The sequence below is a fragment of the Tupaia chinensis genome, unplaced genomic scaffold, assembly GCF_000334495.1.
Source record: "Tupaia chinensis unplaced genomic scaffold, TupChi_1.0 Scaffold000165_2, whole genome shotgun sequence".
Lineage (NCBI taxonomy): Eukaryota > Metazoa > Chordata > Mammalia > Scandentia > Tupaiidae > Tupaia > Tupaia belangeri.
Window position 1 is genome coordinate 783,184 of NW_006159640.1, and position 17,219 is coordinate 800,402.

The window sequence follows — 17,219 nt, forward strand, 5'->3', positions numbered from 1 at the left end:
ATTTATGAAGGAAAAAGTGTGATGCATTCAAGGAACTGAACCCAAGCAATGGGTTCATAATGAACAGAAGTTAGATTCAAGGCTGGCTTAAAATATCAACAAATAAAAATAAAGCAACCGGGCCGGGTGATGGTGCCGTGGGAAAGGTCCTGAGTTTGCAACCTGTGACCTCCTGAGCAGAGGGCACACGTGTGCCTGTACACAAGTGTGACTGCAGTGTGAAGACCCTGTAGAGGGTCTTTCTCTCTCTCTCTCTCTCTCTCTCTCTCTCTCTGCATGAACTAAATAAACTTTAAAAAAAAAAGAAATTGTGACATGGGAGATTTAAGTAAGCCATGGCAAAGTGCATGTGCAAGCCCCTCTTTACCTCACCCTAAAGCCCATTTTCTTCACATGGTGTCTCACTGTTAGCCTTGGTCATAGGAGCAACTGCACTGCAAAGCAGACTGTGCAGACTGTGAACAGGGTTTTGAAATAAAACTCAGGTCAGAGAAGAGGTATGTTTTTAGGACATCAGGGAAGGTTCCTGAGAAGATGGAGATTCTCAAATGAGCTTTGTAAATGGAATGGGAACGAGAGGAAAAGAGGACCATCAGGCAGAGACCCTGAGGGGAAGCACAGGCAGGACTGGGCAAGCCACCTTGGTATGCAGTGACACTGTATCCAATGGGGATGCACAGAGGAATACTCCAGTAAGTTCTCCTTCTGACCCAAAACAAATAGTTATGAGTGAAGAGAAGTCATTCCTCACACCTGAGCAGCCCGCAGGCAGGGACTCACCCCAAGGCTGCCCTTTCTGATCCTGGAATCGGTTCATACTGGTTGCAGTCATCCTCAGGCACCCTGACATCTTCACAGTCATCCTCATCAGAGCCATCAAGACAGTCCCTGTCTCCATTACACACGAGGTGGCGTTTCAGGCAGCGACCTGTGAGAGGAGAGACTGTGGATGCCTTCTGAATTCTACTCCCTTCTGACCCACTGTGGTCACCAGGCCTGCTCCACCTCTGAGACAGCCCACCTATCTGTGCCATCCTCTCTTCCTCATTGCCTCTGCCCTTTTTCCAGCCTCATCAACTCCCTCCCAGAGCCTGCCCCCTAGTCCTTGCACCAATTTCTCCCTGTCTGATCCAGCTTCCATACTGCAACCCCCAGTAATCTTTCTACAGTGTGTCCATGCCACCTCCTGTTCTGCATCCTCTTCTGCCTCCCCATTCCTCCTCTCCCAAATGCCATAGTCTGGACCCTAGTTTCTTCAATAGCCTATTGCCTGCCTCTCTTCTCAAGGTCCTCATCCTGCAAATATTCTGGGCTGATTCTAGTCCCTAGATCCTCATTTTTTTCTTTCTTTTTTTTCTTTCTCTTTCTTCTTTCTCTCTTTCTTTTTCTTTTCTTTTTTTCTTTTTTCTTTGTTTTTTTTACATTCTTCCTCCTGGTAACCTCTATTTTATTTTCTAAGTCTCAGCTCAAGTACTATTTTGAATCCTCCCTAACTCCCCAAAGCACACCTGAGGCCTGCTGCCAGAGAGTCCCCAGGCACCATGGAAATATACCCATTCCAGGGGCCACCACACTCTATCATCATTGATTCCCTCCTAGGTCTCTCTCTCTCAAATAAACCAGCAGCATCTCAAGGTTAGAGACACCATTTTTAAAAATTTCTATATTAATAGCAGGTAGCAAATTGGCACATAATATGTCCCCAATTAGTATTTTTCAATGAGTGAACGAATGAAAGGATTGTATCTTTTCTAAATGAATCAACAGATGTTCCTACAAACTCAAATAAAAATTACAGGCTGCTGGCTGGGCTTAAAATACAGATTCCTAGACCCATCACAAAGCCCCACATTGGCAGAGTACAAGGCAGGACTCAGGAGTCTGCATTTTAACATGCTCCCCTAGAGAAGGGTTTCATAAGTTATATTTGACAGGCACAGCTGCCGTCCTGTTGGAAAGCTACTCACCTGTCTCCTTGCACTGGAAATCCTGTCCACACTGTGCTTGCTTTAGACAGGCTGTGGGACTGGAACAGCTGACTTCATCCCAGACATCACCACCGCAGATGTTTCCCCCAAATTTGTTTGGCTGCAAGAGGCTCCGGTATCGGTACTAAATCAGATTTTGAACCAGACACATTCTTGTCAATCAATCAATCAAGATTTGCACAGACAGGTTTCAAGCTCAACATAAGGAATAACCATCTGATGACTGAATACTGCCTACACCGCTGTCTTTTGAGAAGATGAATGTGCATACACAGCGGTGTTCAACCAGAGGTGACACAGTCACCAGATGGAATATTGACTAAGGGTTTCATGATCAAATGTACGGTTGGGACAAGATATTCTAAGGTCTTCCTACTTGCTGGGAAGGACCTTTGCTCCCCCTTCTTTAACCAGTTGCTACCTATTCATCTTTCAAGATTCATAGTTTACTTCCTCTGGAAAGCTTCTCTCACATATCCTGGAGATTCATGGGCTTCCTGTCTCCTAGCACTTGACATACAGGTTTGTGTTTGTACATCTGCTTGTTTGTCTCTCTCTCCCACCAGTCCAAGAACAGTCTGCATATGGGAGTGGAGGGAAGAGGAAGGGCCGTGTATGATTTAGTTTCATATGTTTGGCAGAGTTGATGTGCTGTTAGATTCACAGGAGACACTTTCAGAAGATATGTGTTGCTTTTCTTTCACAGCAGTTCTTCTAGTTATAGCATCCCCTCTTTCCTTGGGATATGTGTTACATGATTCAAGTGGCAATGACCTCATGCCCTCAGGCACAGAAATGTGTTGGTATGAACCAGGCCGGGCCTGCTAAAGCACAACTTCTGCCTAGTTGCAGTGGTTGCTGCAGGGTTTAGCACATGACAACCGATACCAGTCAGAATCCTCTCCAAGAATTTCCTTTTTGGAAAAGACTTACCCACCCACCCCCAATTGTGGAACATCAAGTAGTTATCTTGACTATTATGTAGAAAGAGCCCATTGCAGAGGAAAAGAGACAAACAGAACTCTGAAGGTACCATCTGAGTCTCTGGATCCAATTTTCACTGCAGTTGAACGAATAGTTCGTATGGAAGGAAGGGGAGAATTAAAGTGCATATCAATCTTGGAGCCCCAAGGTTTCATGATAATGCTTTCTGTATAGTGTACCATGTCAGATGATGCCGTAGAAGGACAAAGACTAGGATGTTCAGAGAAATATGAGGTCCCATCACTGCCTTTATGAAGGTTAGAGTCTATCTTGTTGAGAAGATAAAATATATAATGATATAAAACTTGCTTTACTGAGAGCATCCATGCAAAGCATCTAGTAGGATAATGAACAGCCCTATATTTTCTGCTGCCTCTTACCTTGTTCAGGCCCTTCCTTTAGGAATGTTAGGATGTATGTAAGAAAGCAGCAATCTGAGCAGCAAGAGAAGTGAGGTTTTCTGTTTTCGTTTTTGTTTTTGTTTTTTGGAGAGGTTTTGGCTATAGGGTGCGTGTGCTCACTAGAAAGACAGAGAGAGACGACAGAGAGACAGAAAGCAAGAAATCACCCCCCGGGGGGAAGGGCACGCTGCAATTCCTTCTTCATTCTCCTTTTGGGATCTCGGGCATGCACACACATATGCCTGGTGTGAATTTAAGCCACCGGGTCCGGGGCTCAAACCACAGTCGACTACATGGGAATCCAGTGACATAGTCATTACTCCAGCTGCTGGTCCCAAGAAGTGAGTTTTGACCTGAATCAAATTTATTTGCTGTGTCTAGTATCAGTTCCTGGCACTGATACTTTGAGCCTCATTTTCCAAATGTGTAAAATAAGGTGGTTGCCCTGAATGACCTCATTAATTATAAATACTAATGATTTTTTCACTTGTGTCCTTCAGTTGAAAGAGCATAGGTATGAGAACAAGAGTGATTTGAGTTTAGATCCTAGATTCACTTGTTAAATGACCCTGAGCAAAGTCATTTACCTTTCCTGAGCTTCTGTTTTCTGGTATGTCAGATGGGTGCGCTGGCACCTCACCTTAAAGGGAGAAAGTATGAGGAAGCACTTGGCCCAGTGCCTCTATATCGTTGGTACCCAGTAAACAGTGTCAGTTTCTCCAGTGTTATCCTAATCCATGCAGTCTTTCTGGATGATTCCAATGAGTGAGTTGTGGGGAAGTGCAGCTTATTTCTCCTTCTGCCCATCTCTGTCCACTTAACTCTCGCTAGTAAAGAGTGGAAGTATCAAGGAGAGGTGAAGGTCCAACGTGTCCCTGTGCCATCCCTGCTTTTCAGTTAATAATGGCAGTAAGAGACTTGTATACTCCATGGAAAGAGATTATAATTCATGACAATTTGGAAGTCACAGGATATTTTCATTTCCAACCTAACTCTGACCCCTCACTGCAATAAATAAAGGAGTAACCGGTGTGAAAATATATAGTCAGTTCTCCTTCTCACTCATTAAAAAAGTTCAACTGATTTGTGGAGCAGGTGGCATGGTGGTTAAGGTGCCAGACTCCCATATGACCAACTATTGCTGGTTCGAGTTCTTGACTTGGTGACTTGGAAAATCACACTGGGTGCATGTGCATGCATGCCCAAAATTCCAGGAGAATGGAGGAGAAATGATTATGGCATGGCCATCTACCTGGTGGGGGAGGATTGTGATGGGGATTATTTTTTACTTTCCTTCTTTATTGTCTCTCTCTCTCTGGCAAGCACACACGTGCCCTATGACAAAAACCAGAAAGAAAGAAAGAAGAAAGAAAGAAAGAAGAAAGAAAGAAAGAAGAAAGAAAGAAAGAAGAAAGAAAGAAAGAAGAAAGAGTTCACCAGATTTTTTTAAAACAGCAGTTACCAACACAATGATTATAATGATGGAATGATGGTAGCTACCATTTATTAAGAGCTTATTATTGGTCAGATACCTTACATTACTTATCTCAATCTCCACAAATTTCTGAGGTTAAATACTATTACGAATCTCCCATGTTAAACTGGGTTAGTATTCTAGTTCTGCCATTTACAGTATATGCACCACTGGGTATATTACCTAACATCTCTGACCCTTAGTTTTCTCATCTGTAAAATAAGCTGTATTTGAGAGTGTTGGGAAGATTAGTGATAAAACATGCAAAAAATAAAAATAAAAAACAGCATTTTGCCTGGTTTCTGGTAGACACTTGATAATAATAGTGTCGACATCATGGTCATTCTTATAACCAGCTATTAGGCTACTCTAAAATGAATTGAATTAAATAACTGTTAATATCCCTTATTACTCTTTGGTATAATTCAGGGAAGGCAGTAGAATGGAAAAGCTTGCAACTCAGGCCTTTGAAAGTCAGACTGACCAACTTATAAATCTAAGCTCTGCCACTTTCTTCATAGGTATCCAAACAAGTGGATGATGACATCTATCATTTACAGTTGGCTGTGAATGCCAAATAAATACAATTTATTTAAAACATTAGCACAACACCTGGTACATAAAAATTACTTAATAAATGGCGACTATCAATGCCATTATCATCCTTGCTGTGGTTCCTATGTCTGGATTGACGGTGCAATCAGGAAAGCTCACTCCCATGGATTCCCTGTTTTCTAGGTTGCTATCAAATACATACAGTGTTTCAGCAAGGTTGATGCCTCTGCTCCCTTAGGGGACTCTCCGTGCTATTGCCTGTGCTTGGAATCATTAAGATGTAATTTCCTTTTCTATCTGATAGATGATGTTTCTTTCCAGAAATGCACATCTTTATTTGGGTGATTATGAGAGGAAGAAAAATGTTAATAAAAAGAAACTAGGCTGGTCTCTCACTTAAATAATGAACAGAATTTCATTATTTTATGAATTAAAGACCCACATGTCTTTTAAGTCACTAAGGAACTCATTTCATTCTGATTTAAACCATAAGTCACCTGCTTGTGCCATCAGATATATAAACTGAAATACCTGAGAAAAATTTAGTTTAGGATGGGGGCCATCCAGTGGAGTAGTAGTTAAGGCTGCTGGATCCCACATGGCTGACTGTGCAGTTGGCACCTTGGACCTGGTGGCTTGGAAAACATGCTGTGTGTGTGTGTGCATGTGTGACCAAAATCCCTAGAGGAGAATGGAAGAGAGAGAATTGTGGCATGACCATCCACCCTGGAGGGGAGTTTTCTCACTTTCTCTCTTTGTATTCCTCTCTCTGTCTCTCTCTAGTGAGTGCAGATAGAAGAAATAAGTTAGCTTAGGATGTATAATAAGTTGAATAATTTCACACAATGATATCAAAGGCCACACGAAGATATTGAGTCCTAAACCATGAAACTTGTAAATGTTATGTTATTTGGAGAAAGGGTCTTTGCAGATATTACTAAAGTGTTTCAGTTGAAGAGATTAGCCTGGATTATCTGGGTGGCTCTAAATGCTGCCAAAGGCCCTTACAAGAAGAAGGCAAAGGGAGATTATAGGCCAGCATGGCATAGCACACAGAGAAGACCCATAGGAGAGGGAGGAGGCCATGTGACCAGGGGAGCAGCCACTGATTAAAGGTTGTCAATAGCCACCAGAAACCAGAAGGGGCACCAAGAGAGAGAATTATGTATATATATATATATATATATATATATATATATACATACACAGAGACACATACACACACCCTATACAACACAATAGGTAAGGGATCTAAGCTGTGGAATTGAAGCTAAAGCACCTAAACTTGACAGTAAGAAGGCAGTAGTGTGCCCAATGATACATCCTACAGCAGACATACCCAATAAAGGCATGTGTTGTCTGAGAGAATTTAAAACAATAATAAAATATAACATTATTTATTATCACCATGAACCATTGATTCAGAATAAAGTCAGACTTTTAATTTTCTTTCCTACCAGGGTGGAGGGCTTCCAACATCCCCCTTCTCTCTGTGTGCCACTGGCATTAAGAACTGTTTTAGATCATTCAAAATCACTCAGATGAGCAAGAGAGACACACCTCTGTTCATTAGGTGTTGGCCTTTTCAGTTCATAAAAGTGGAATACTCAGGAACTCTCTCTCTCTCTCTCTCTCTCTCTCTCTCTCTATATATATATGTATATGTATGTATTCACTGATTTATTTATCCCCATAGGTAGCTATACATTTTGTTACTTGGCTTCCCTAGGCAGCTGGGCATTTTGTTACCAAGCCATTAGTCCCTCCTGATGACTCTCCTTAAAGGGCAGTAGATGGGCCAGGACCCAAGGGACCATCAGGGGAAAATGTGCCCATGTCCTCATGGCCATTTGTATACCATGAGTCATAACATTCATGTCCTTTGCATCCTCATTTGGTAAAGCCTTACAACGAAATCTGGAGAGGCAAAAATAAGCTTCACCAACCATGTACTCCAAGCTTCTGAGTACCTACTTCTAGACCCTATTTTCTCCCTAGACCCTTAGATTTATAGCCCCAAATACATATTTCCATTAGAATGCTAACGCACAAATCAAACATGAAATACCCAATACTGGTCATTAATGTCTTACCTTTTTGTCCTGGCATGGAAAGCAGCCTGTCCATTCTGACCAGCTGTTCAGCTGGCAGGTCACTGGTGTGGGAGTAGCAGCCCGCCTTACTCTCCTAAAGAGAGGAAAGACCCCTGCTTCAATTTTGAGATGCAAAGTTTAAACAAAGGAGAATGCCCTGCATGGTTTCCTTCCAAAAAACCATGGTTTGAGAGAAACGAAGAATGAACATTTATTGTGCATCTACTATACACAGATTTGGTGCTAGAAAGTTTATTTAAGTTTTCTTTTTATTATTATATCAACCCTAGATAGATCAAAGGACTATCATCTTAGATGAGCACTGAGGAGCACTAACATTTTTTTTACAATTGTTTACTAAACTTTAAAAATCATTATTATTTTTAAATTTGCTACAGGACACATTTACTCACTAGAGAGATATGAGAGACAACGCTAGAGAGAGAGGGAAAATGAGAGAGCAAATGCAGGTCTGGATCTTAAACTATGGTCAGCCATGTGGGAGTCCAGCACCTTAACCACCACGCTACCTACTGGCCCTGAGAGCTAACAATTTTTGAGTCAAAAGTAGCAGAAAGCTCAGTAGCTAAGAACACAGAGTCTGGGGTCAGAGAATTGAGTCAGAATCTTAATCACTTGCTAGCTTTGAGAACTCAAGCAAGTTACTCAATGTCTGAGCTACTGTTTTCCATCTGTAAACCTATGTTTAACATAACATTACCTGATAGGTTTATTGGAAGCATGTTAAAATGCTTATAAAGTACTTACTAAAGGTTGGCCTCTATTATTACATGCTGGGACATTGCATGGATTATCTTGTTTCATCTCTATAACAATCTAAGGGTGTAAATAATATTCTCCCTAATCTATGTATAAGAAAACTGAGATTCTAGAAGCTAAGGAACTTCCGAAGGAAAGCAGGTGACAGGCAAACTTTGACCTGGTTAGTTGATGGCAAAGCCCACTTCCTGCTTCTCATCCTGCTGTTTCCCCGTTTTACAAATCAGCCAACAGAAATGACAATGGGAATCGTGCCAAAGGCAGAAGGTAGGCACTGCTCTATCTCCAGGGTCATGGTCTTTCTTTTACCTCAGGCTAACCCCTTCCAGGTTAAACAGAAACCTTTAACCACCACCAAATTATTGAGCACCCCAAAGAATTTCAAATAGGCCAAATTTACTAATATCCATGTAATTCAAAATTAAAATGAACAGATTTTCAGAATATTTATTAATTTATTTATAATTACAATAACAAACCAATTATGTGTTGCCATAAATAACATAATTACATGTAAAAGTCTGTTTTCAAGAAAAATAATTAGTGAGAAGTTTTTTTCCGATATGGCTCATGCGCTCGCCAGGCAGAGGGAGACATAGAGACAGAAAGAGAGAAATCACACCCCAGGGGGGATGGCCACGCCGCAATCCCTTCTCCTCCATTCTCCTCTCGGGATCTTGGGCACACACGCACACGCGCCTGGCATGAGTTTTAAGCCACCAGGTCCGGGATGCGAACTGCAGTCGACTACATGGGAGTCCAGCGGCATAGCCATTACGCTAACTGCTGGTCCCGTTATATGCTGTTTTGAAGTCTATGAACAAGACCCAGCTTCATGCAGTTATGTAGTTGGAAAAGGGAGGAATGTTTTAATAGTCTTTTCAAACAACTGTAGATGTTCTCCTTTGATATTGTACCAAAACTTGACAAGTGGCCATTTCTTATATGTTAGGCAATGTAGAGTCTGAAAGCGTATCAATGTATTTTCTCATACTCTATTGCTTAATGTCCATGGACTCTTGAAGTAGACTCTGTGCTCATATGTAATTTTTATAACATCAGGTATTAGAAACTAATTGATTAAACTAAAAATAATGTCCCCTGAGTATTTATGTCTTCTAAATATTAACACATTTCACTATATTAAATATCAAATTAAACTGTTATTTTTACCAGTGATACCATCAAGTTTATGGTGACAGATATGTTTTCCAAAATTTAAATTTTCACATAGAAGTTTAAATTGTATCATTGGTAAGTGATATTGTCAAGTGCAAATGGTGTCCCAGAGGGAGAGAAGTAGTCTTATGGACTGAAGTGTCCTCCACAAAATTTTGAAACCTAATCTCCAGTATGATAGCATCTAGAGGCTAGGCTTTTAGAAGGTGATTAGGTCATGTGGGAGGATCCCTTATGAATGAGATTAGTGTCCTTAGTAAAGAAACCCCAGGACCAACCAGGTGGCATAGTGGTTAAGGAGGCTGGATCAAACATGGCCACTGTGCAGTTCAAGTCACAGACCTGAAAGCTTCAAGGACATGCTAGGGGTGTGTGTGTGTGTGTGTGTGTGTGTGTGTGCTCATGCACATGCGCATGTGGCCAAAATCCTGAGAGGAGAATGGAGGAAAGAGACTGTGACATGGTCATCTCCTCTGGGGGATCCTGGGATGTGCTTCTTCACTTTCTCTCTCTTTCTCTCCAGCAAGCACATGTGCTCTATGGCAAAAAGAAAAAGGAAGGAAGGAAGGAAGGAAGGAAGGAAGGAAGGAAGGAAGGAAGGAAGGAAGAAAGAGGGAGAGAAAGAGGGAGAGAGAGAGAGAGAGGAAGGAAGGAAAGAAGGAAGGAAGGAAGGAAGGAAGGAAGGAAGGAAGGAAGGAAGGAAGGAAATGGATCTTCAGAAAGCTCTTTCATCCCTTCCACCAAGTGAGAACACAGTGAGAAGATGGCTGTCTATGAACCAGGAAGCAGGCTCTCAGACACTGAGTCTGCTGGTATCTTGATCTCAAACATCCCAGCCTCCAAAATGGTGAGAAACAAATTTCTAATCCTTATAAGCTCCCCAGTTTGTGACAGTTTGTGACAGCAGCCCCAACTGACTAAGACAAGTGCTACTTTGACTTACAACTCAAACAATTGCTTTTCCTCAAAACGCCCCTCATACTTCAGTACATCAGGTGTTCTTTATGCATTCTTCCCTTTGGGCACATAGACCATTTCAATAACACCTATTCAAGGATTACGGTTTCATAAAATAAAATTAATTACTGCCTTTAGAAAGACTTTCTTAAGAAAACAATTCCCCTACCAGAAATTTGACTCTTGCCTTGATTTACACCAAAGCCACACCAGTTTTGCCCACTATTGCTGTTGTATCAGCGATGCAAGCATAAACCCAGTGAAAGGCGCCAATAATATTTTATTTATTGTGAACATTGTTTTGAACTCACAGATACCCTAAAAAGATCCTGGGAAATCCCAGGGTGCGTGATCACACCTGGAGAAACTCTGATCTACAAAATGATGTTAGTTTATTACAACATCACCTCCATCCCATTAGAAGAGTATTTCAGTGCCCAGGTCATAGTCTTCCCCTCTGCTTTGATTCCTGCCTTACACTGGGAGACTCATCATCCCTATATGTGAGCTATCCAACATTCCTCCCTCTCCATTGCTCCTTTTCCATATCTCTAAAACATTTTTCTTCGGTCTAGTATCTTCCATGCTCACATTCTGGACCATCTACTCTCTAAAACAGCTCTGCCTCCAAATCACTAATGTATGAATCACCTACAAATAGCTACTTTGGGGGTCCCCAGGCCCTTCTCCTTCCATCTTATGAGCCCAAGGATTTCCACTGCATTTTTTTCTAGGACCTCATTGGAACCTCCATTATCTTGACACCTAAGCTGTCTCCCTATCAATAAGACTCCCCTCCTATCTTTATTTCCTTTTAGAACCAGTTTTGATTCCAAGATCTATCATTTTTAATTCCTACTTACTTCTTATACTCCTGAACCCCACTGTTTCCTCACTCATGCCTGCCTATTAAACTCAGCCCTGAATGAATTCAACTGTCTACTCTACCCTGTTTAGTCCTAGATAGCTTTCAGTGTCATCATAACCATCAATTCTTTAATAAAACATATCCCATACTGGTTCGATACCTCTATTCATATGATTTGGTCACTATCTGCATATCTTCTCACCACTTAATTAGCACACTTGCAACATTTGTATAATTTCTCTCTTCTCCATATTTTAAGCTTCATAAGTGCAGGTATTTTCTATATTTGATACTGAACTCCAGCACTTATTATAGGTCATATCCATGGAAGGAGCTCAATAAATATTCATAAAAGAAAAAAATAAAAAGAGAGGAAGGGAAGAAGGGAGGGGAAAATGGAAACAATTTCCAGGAAATAGGCAATGACATTGTTGAGAGAAATCTCTCTTTTGAACCTGATTCCTAGTCTAAACAGTTATTCCTTTAAGGTTATTTCTTTCTTTCCTTGTAGGTGAGATAGACAGAGGCAAAGCAGAGAAACAGCACCCATCAGGGCCCTGATAGCACAATCCCCCTTCAGCTTCAGCCAACCCTGCACCATGGGCATGTGCATGCCCAGCGTACTCAGAGAGGTCTCCAGATACAAACCCAGGACCTTCCTGTGTGTATCAGCCTCACAGACTGTCACGTTTTACCACTGTGACACTGTCTGCTTTCTTCTTCCTAGTTAGAATCCAGTGAAATAATCCTGGTATCTAGAAATTCAAATGGCTCAAGATCTGGTTCACATGTCATTTTTTGTGATAGACTGTCCTAATAATAAAAGCTTGAAGTGCAGGAGCATAGAGAAAGAGAAAGGTTGTAATCATTAAAAGGTGGAAGAGAAGGTCCAGGGTGAAGGTTTGAAATGAGAAAAGGACTCCAGCCTTAATTCTGCATCTCACTATAGGATTGTCAAGTTAATGTCATTGTAAACCCACAGAGACTGCATTACGATGTCAGAATGAAAGGAAACAGTATTAATGGGTGGAAGAAAGAGCTTAGACAGAGCAGCACTATGTTGCTATAGTTTTAAAAGCTTTGTGACATGATGTCTAGACAGAAGCACACACATTAATGCTATCAGGGAGGCCAGGGTACAGAAGGTACACCAAGACCATTCATTAAGTCATTACAAGGCTCCAACCTTTCAGCCAATACCAATAGGACCGACATTTTCTCTTATCAGCCCAATGAATTTTTTAATGTAGTTCATTTTTTGATTATTATAAAAGCAATACATTCTCATTCAAGACAATGTAGGCAAGATTATAAAAGAAAAACAAAACTCTTCTGACTACCATTTATTATTTTTTTTCTGTTTCATTCCACTCTATTTTCTTAACATAGTTGAGGTCATGCTTGAGCACTACATTTTATATCCTGTGTTTTGGGCTTAGTAGTAGAGCAGAAATGTAAACTGCTCATGATGGCTGTACATCTTTCCCTCCCTTACTATTAAACAATCTGGTGTTCAAGCCCAGTTTTTCTGTATTCTGAATTGCTTTTCTACAGATACATCCTGTAGAATGGGATGATAGAGTGTGAATTGCTTTTCTACAGATACATCCTGTAGATTGGAATGATAGAGTTGATGTGCTTTTAAAGCTTATGACACATATTGCCAAATGGCTTTCCCAAGAGCAATAGATTTTTAAAATGCATTCATTTCTTTCACAAGAGGATGAGAGAGAAAGCTCTACAGGGTCTTGATGCCACGATCCATCCCCAGCCTGCAGCCAGTCCTAGAGCCTGAGCAAGCATGTGTTCAGTGTTCTCAGGGAGGTGTCAGACTTAAACAGAAACCTTCCCATGCCCATTGCCTCACTCAGCGTCATGTTTTACTATTGTGCCACTGTCTGGCCCAGCAATTAATTTGTTAATTACTTAAAGAGCTATTAGTAACTCTATGACCTAGTAAGTCCTGGCAAATCTTTTTATTTTCCAACCAGTGAAAATCTCTAATTGGATTTATTACTATGAGCAAGTTACTCTACCTGACTTTTAACCTTTTAACTTTTGTGTGTGTGTTTTGGAGATGTTTTTGGTTTTTTGTTTCTTTTTCTTTTTTTTTTTTTTTTTTTTGCTGTAGGGCTCATGTGCTCACCAGAAAGACAGCAAGAAACAGAGAGACAGAAAACAAGAAATCACCCTACACACACGCACACACACACACACACACACACACACAGGGGATGGCCACGCCACAATCCCTTCTCCTCTATTCTCCTCTCAGGATGCTGGACATGCATGCACGCATGCCTGGCGTGAGTTTAAGCCACCAGGTCTGGGACTCGAACCACAGTCACCTATATGGGAGTCCAGCAACATAACCATTACCCCAACTGCTGGTCCCTCCCTCCCCGACTTTTAGGTTTTTTATCTGTAGAATGAGCACAAATTGATATGGTGTAATTGGAAGCTTCTGAAAGTGTACTTTGTGAAATGCTAGTTTCTGAGATATGTATCAGGATTAGGTGAAGAAAAATAATTAAAGTTCTAGGGTTAAGTACATTTGGATAAGCTCTATACAATTCTTGGAGATTTAAATGCCCAGTAGCATATTAAAGGCTCTGATAAGTTCTGTAGCTTAATTTGCTGAAAGTAGCATTTCCCAGATTTTTTCAAACACAAGTCTGTAAGACTATGTAACACAGTTTAAGAAACATTGATACAGCAGAAGGAGGTTTAGGGTCTACCAAATATGCACTCAAATCCAGTTTTTGCAACTCAATGAACTTCAGTTTTCTTGTTGCTGAAGAACAGGGGTACTGTTAAACACTCTTTTGAATATTGAGTAAGATCATGTATATAAAGCCCTAAGCACAAACCTGGGACACATATGAGTGCCTTATCTTTCACATTTGCAACCCATACATGCTGATCAAATCTCTATCTTCATAAAAAATGTATTGGGGCCAGCAGGTGGTGTCTTGGTTAGGGTGCTGGACTCTCACATGATCAACTGCAATTCAAGTCCTGCATGTGGTGGCTTGAAAATCACGCTAGGAACATATGAGTACATGCCCAGAATCCCAACAGGAGAATGGAGGAGAAGTGATTGAACTGTGGCCACCCCTCTGGGGAGTTATTTCTTACTTTCCCTCTCTCTATCTCTCTCTGTCTCTCTCCAGTGAATGCATGTACCCTATGGCAAAAACCTAAAAACCAAAACAAACAAACAAAAAACTGTATTGAATGTACTTTGTGTAGGGCTGTGGATTAGTGAGAAGCTTCCCATCTGTCTTTTAAAATAAGAAGCGTGGGCAAATCCTAGAGTTGAATAAATAACCTGTAAGTCAAATGCTTGACCCCAATATGTGACTGCTTCAGCAATTTAGGAAATAAAATAATTAGCTACCCATCTTAGTCTAGAAGGTCAGAAAGCCTAACCCTAGTTATTCCCCTAGGGTCATCCTAATAAATTGGCTCAGCTTATATTCAAAGCTGATTGTTACTAATTACATAAACTGGAGCTGGTCCCATTAGTGACATGGAAATAACTTAATGAGGCTTTTGTCTCAGTTCATTTATGCTGCTATAACAGAATACCTGAGACTGGGTATTTCATAAAGAACAGAGTTGTATTTCCTACAGTTCTGGAGACTACGGTGTCCAAGGTCAAGAGGCTGCATCTAGTGAGGGCTTTCTACCAACATCCTCCTTTGGCAGAGAGTGGAAGGGCAAGTGAGCAAGAGGGCCCTGAACACATTTTATAACAACCCATTCACAATAGATAACCCACTTCCAATAAAATAACGTCAGTCAGCCCTTATTAAAGCTCTCCTCCCAACATGGTGGCATTGGGGGTTAAATTTCTCACATGAACTTTGAGGGACACATTCAAACCACAAAAACTATAAAAGTGCTGTTTTTAACAACCTCCATGTTGCTAAATCCAGTGGAAAGTCTTCTAGTTTTGTCTTACTTGCCCTCTGTCAGACACATTTGTCTTTATGATCATTTTTCTCTTGGACTTCTTCACCATCACACTTCCTTGCTCCTTTCCTATGTCTGTGACCAGTTCTCTAGGACTTCTCCTTTAACAATTGGAATTCCCAGGTTACAGTTCGACCTTTCTTCTTTTCTTTCTGCTTTGCTCACCCATAGGGAGATAAGATTCATTTTGCAGGCTTTATAAACCATTTGTGCTAATGTCTTCTAAATTTCAGTCTTCTAAATTTCGATCTTCTGCCTAGCCCACTCCTCTGCAATCTGGTTTTTTCAACGGCCCCATTTTATATCTGTTAGTTGCCTTTCAGGCATGAAAAACTTAATGTCTGCACATCTTAACTCTGCATATTGTCCTTTAACCATTTCCTCTTTCAATTTACCAACATTGGTGGTGGAACCTCAATAGCATACAATTGCTCAGCAATGTTCTAATACCTAACAATTATTCCTTCCTTTCTGTCACTCTCATATCCCATTCTTTGGAAATTTCTGTTATTCATGCCATCGGTATATCTCAAATTTCTTCCCTTTTGCCTACATCTACTGCCACCAACCTGACTTAAGGTACCATTCTCTTTTGCCCAGATGATTGCTATGACTTCCTGTGGACCAAGACCTCCTATTTCACCTTTCTTCAATCCACTGTCTGTACAGCAATTAGTGTGATTTTTTAACATAAAAATCAGATAATAACCCTCCTTTGCAAGACCCTCCAGTGATTTTTGTTTTTCGCTACACGTAGACTAAAATTCAAACTGCTCATCATGGTACTCAAGGCCCTCTAGGATCTGGCTCTGCCTATGTGTCCAACGTGCATATGCTCCTGGAGTTTTCTTCAAGCTGCTGAGACTGGGGTTTGAACCACAGTCAGCCATGTGGTATCAGGCTCACTTAACCACTGGCCTATGCATCTGACCCTGGGACTAGAAAATTAATAAATCTAAGAGATGATCTTCAAAAAGAGAGAAAGTAGAAACAAAAACATGGGACAAACAGCAAACAAATAGCAAGATGGTAGACTCAACTCTATCAATATTTACATGCAACATAAATCTAATTACTATTATTAAAAGAGATTGTTAGGGGGCCAGTAGCTGGCATGGTGCTTAAGGCAGTAGGCTCCTGCATGACTGAGCACAGTTGAAGCCTGGACTTAGCAACTTGAAAATCACTCTATGTGGGACCAGCAGTTAGTGTAATGGCTGTGTCGCTGGATTCCCACGTAGTCGACCGTGGTTCAAGTCCCGGACCCGGTGGCTTAAACTCACGCCGGGCGCGTGTGCGTGCGTGCCCAAGATCCCGAGAGGAGAGTGGAAGAGAAGGGATTGCGGCGTGGCCATCCCCCCTGGGGGGTGATTTCCTGCTTTCTGTCTCTCTGTCTCTCTCTGTCTGTCTGGCGAGCGCACACGCCCTATAGCAAAAACCTCTCAAAAAAAAATGTTTAAAAAAAAAAAGAAAATCACTCTATGCACGTGTATGTGTGTGTGTGTGTGTGTGTGTGTGTGTGTGTGTGCCCAAAAATCCCAGGAAGAGAAGAAGAAATAGCAGTGTGACCATTCCCCCAAGGGGGTGGTTTCTCACTTTTCTCACTGTTTCTCTGTCTCTCTCCAGCAAGTACAAGCACCCTATAAAAAAAAAAAAACTTAAAAAAGAGAGAGATTTCTGAACTAGATAAAGTGGGATTCATCTGTATCTGTCCATAAGAAGCATACTTAAAAATATAGTCATCAAATGTGTTTAAGTAAAATATGAGAAAAAGATTCTCCATGCAAACATAAATCCTAAGAAAGCAAGAATATATTAATAATAGACAAAATAAACTGAAAAACAAGATCGTAACGAGGCATCTTAAAAACCTTTCATAGTGTTAAAGGAGCAAACCATCAAGAAAACAAATCAAACCAAGGTGTGTGTGTGTGCATGTTTGTGTGTGTGTCTGTGTGTGTG

At 41.0% G+C, this 17,219-nt stretch overlaps 1 protein-coding gene across 1 annotated transcript in view; it reads right to left on the minus strand.

The window, feature by feature from the left end:
• C8A (complement C8 alpha chain) overlaps window positions 1-17,219 on the minus strand; it is a 62,761-nt gene that overhangs the window by 42,903 nt on the left and 2,639 nt on the right. The window contains exons 2-4 of the mRNA XM_006146099.2: window positions 7,496-7,589; window positions 1,968-2,112; window positions 781-928 (exon numbers count right to left, since the gene is read on the minus strand). Of these exons, the coding sequence (XP_006146161.1) occupies window positions 781-928; window positions 1,968-2,112; window positions 7,496-7,589 (387 nt within the window). The remainder of the gene's footprint in view (window positions 1-780; window positions 929-1,967; window positions 2,113-7,495; window positions 7,590-17,219) is intronic.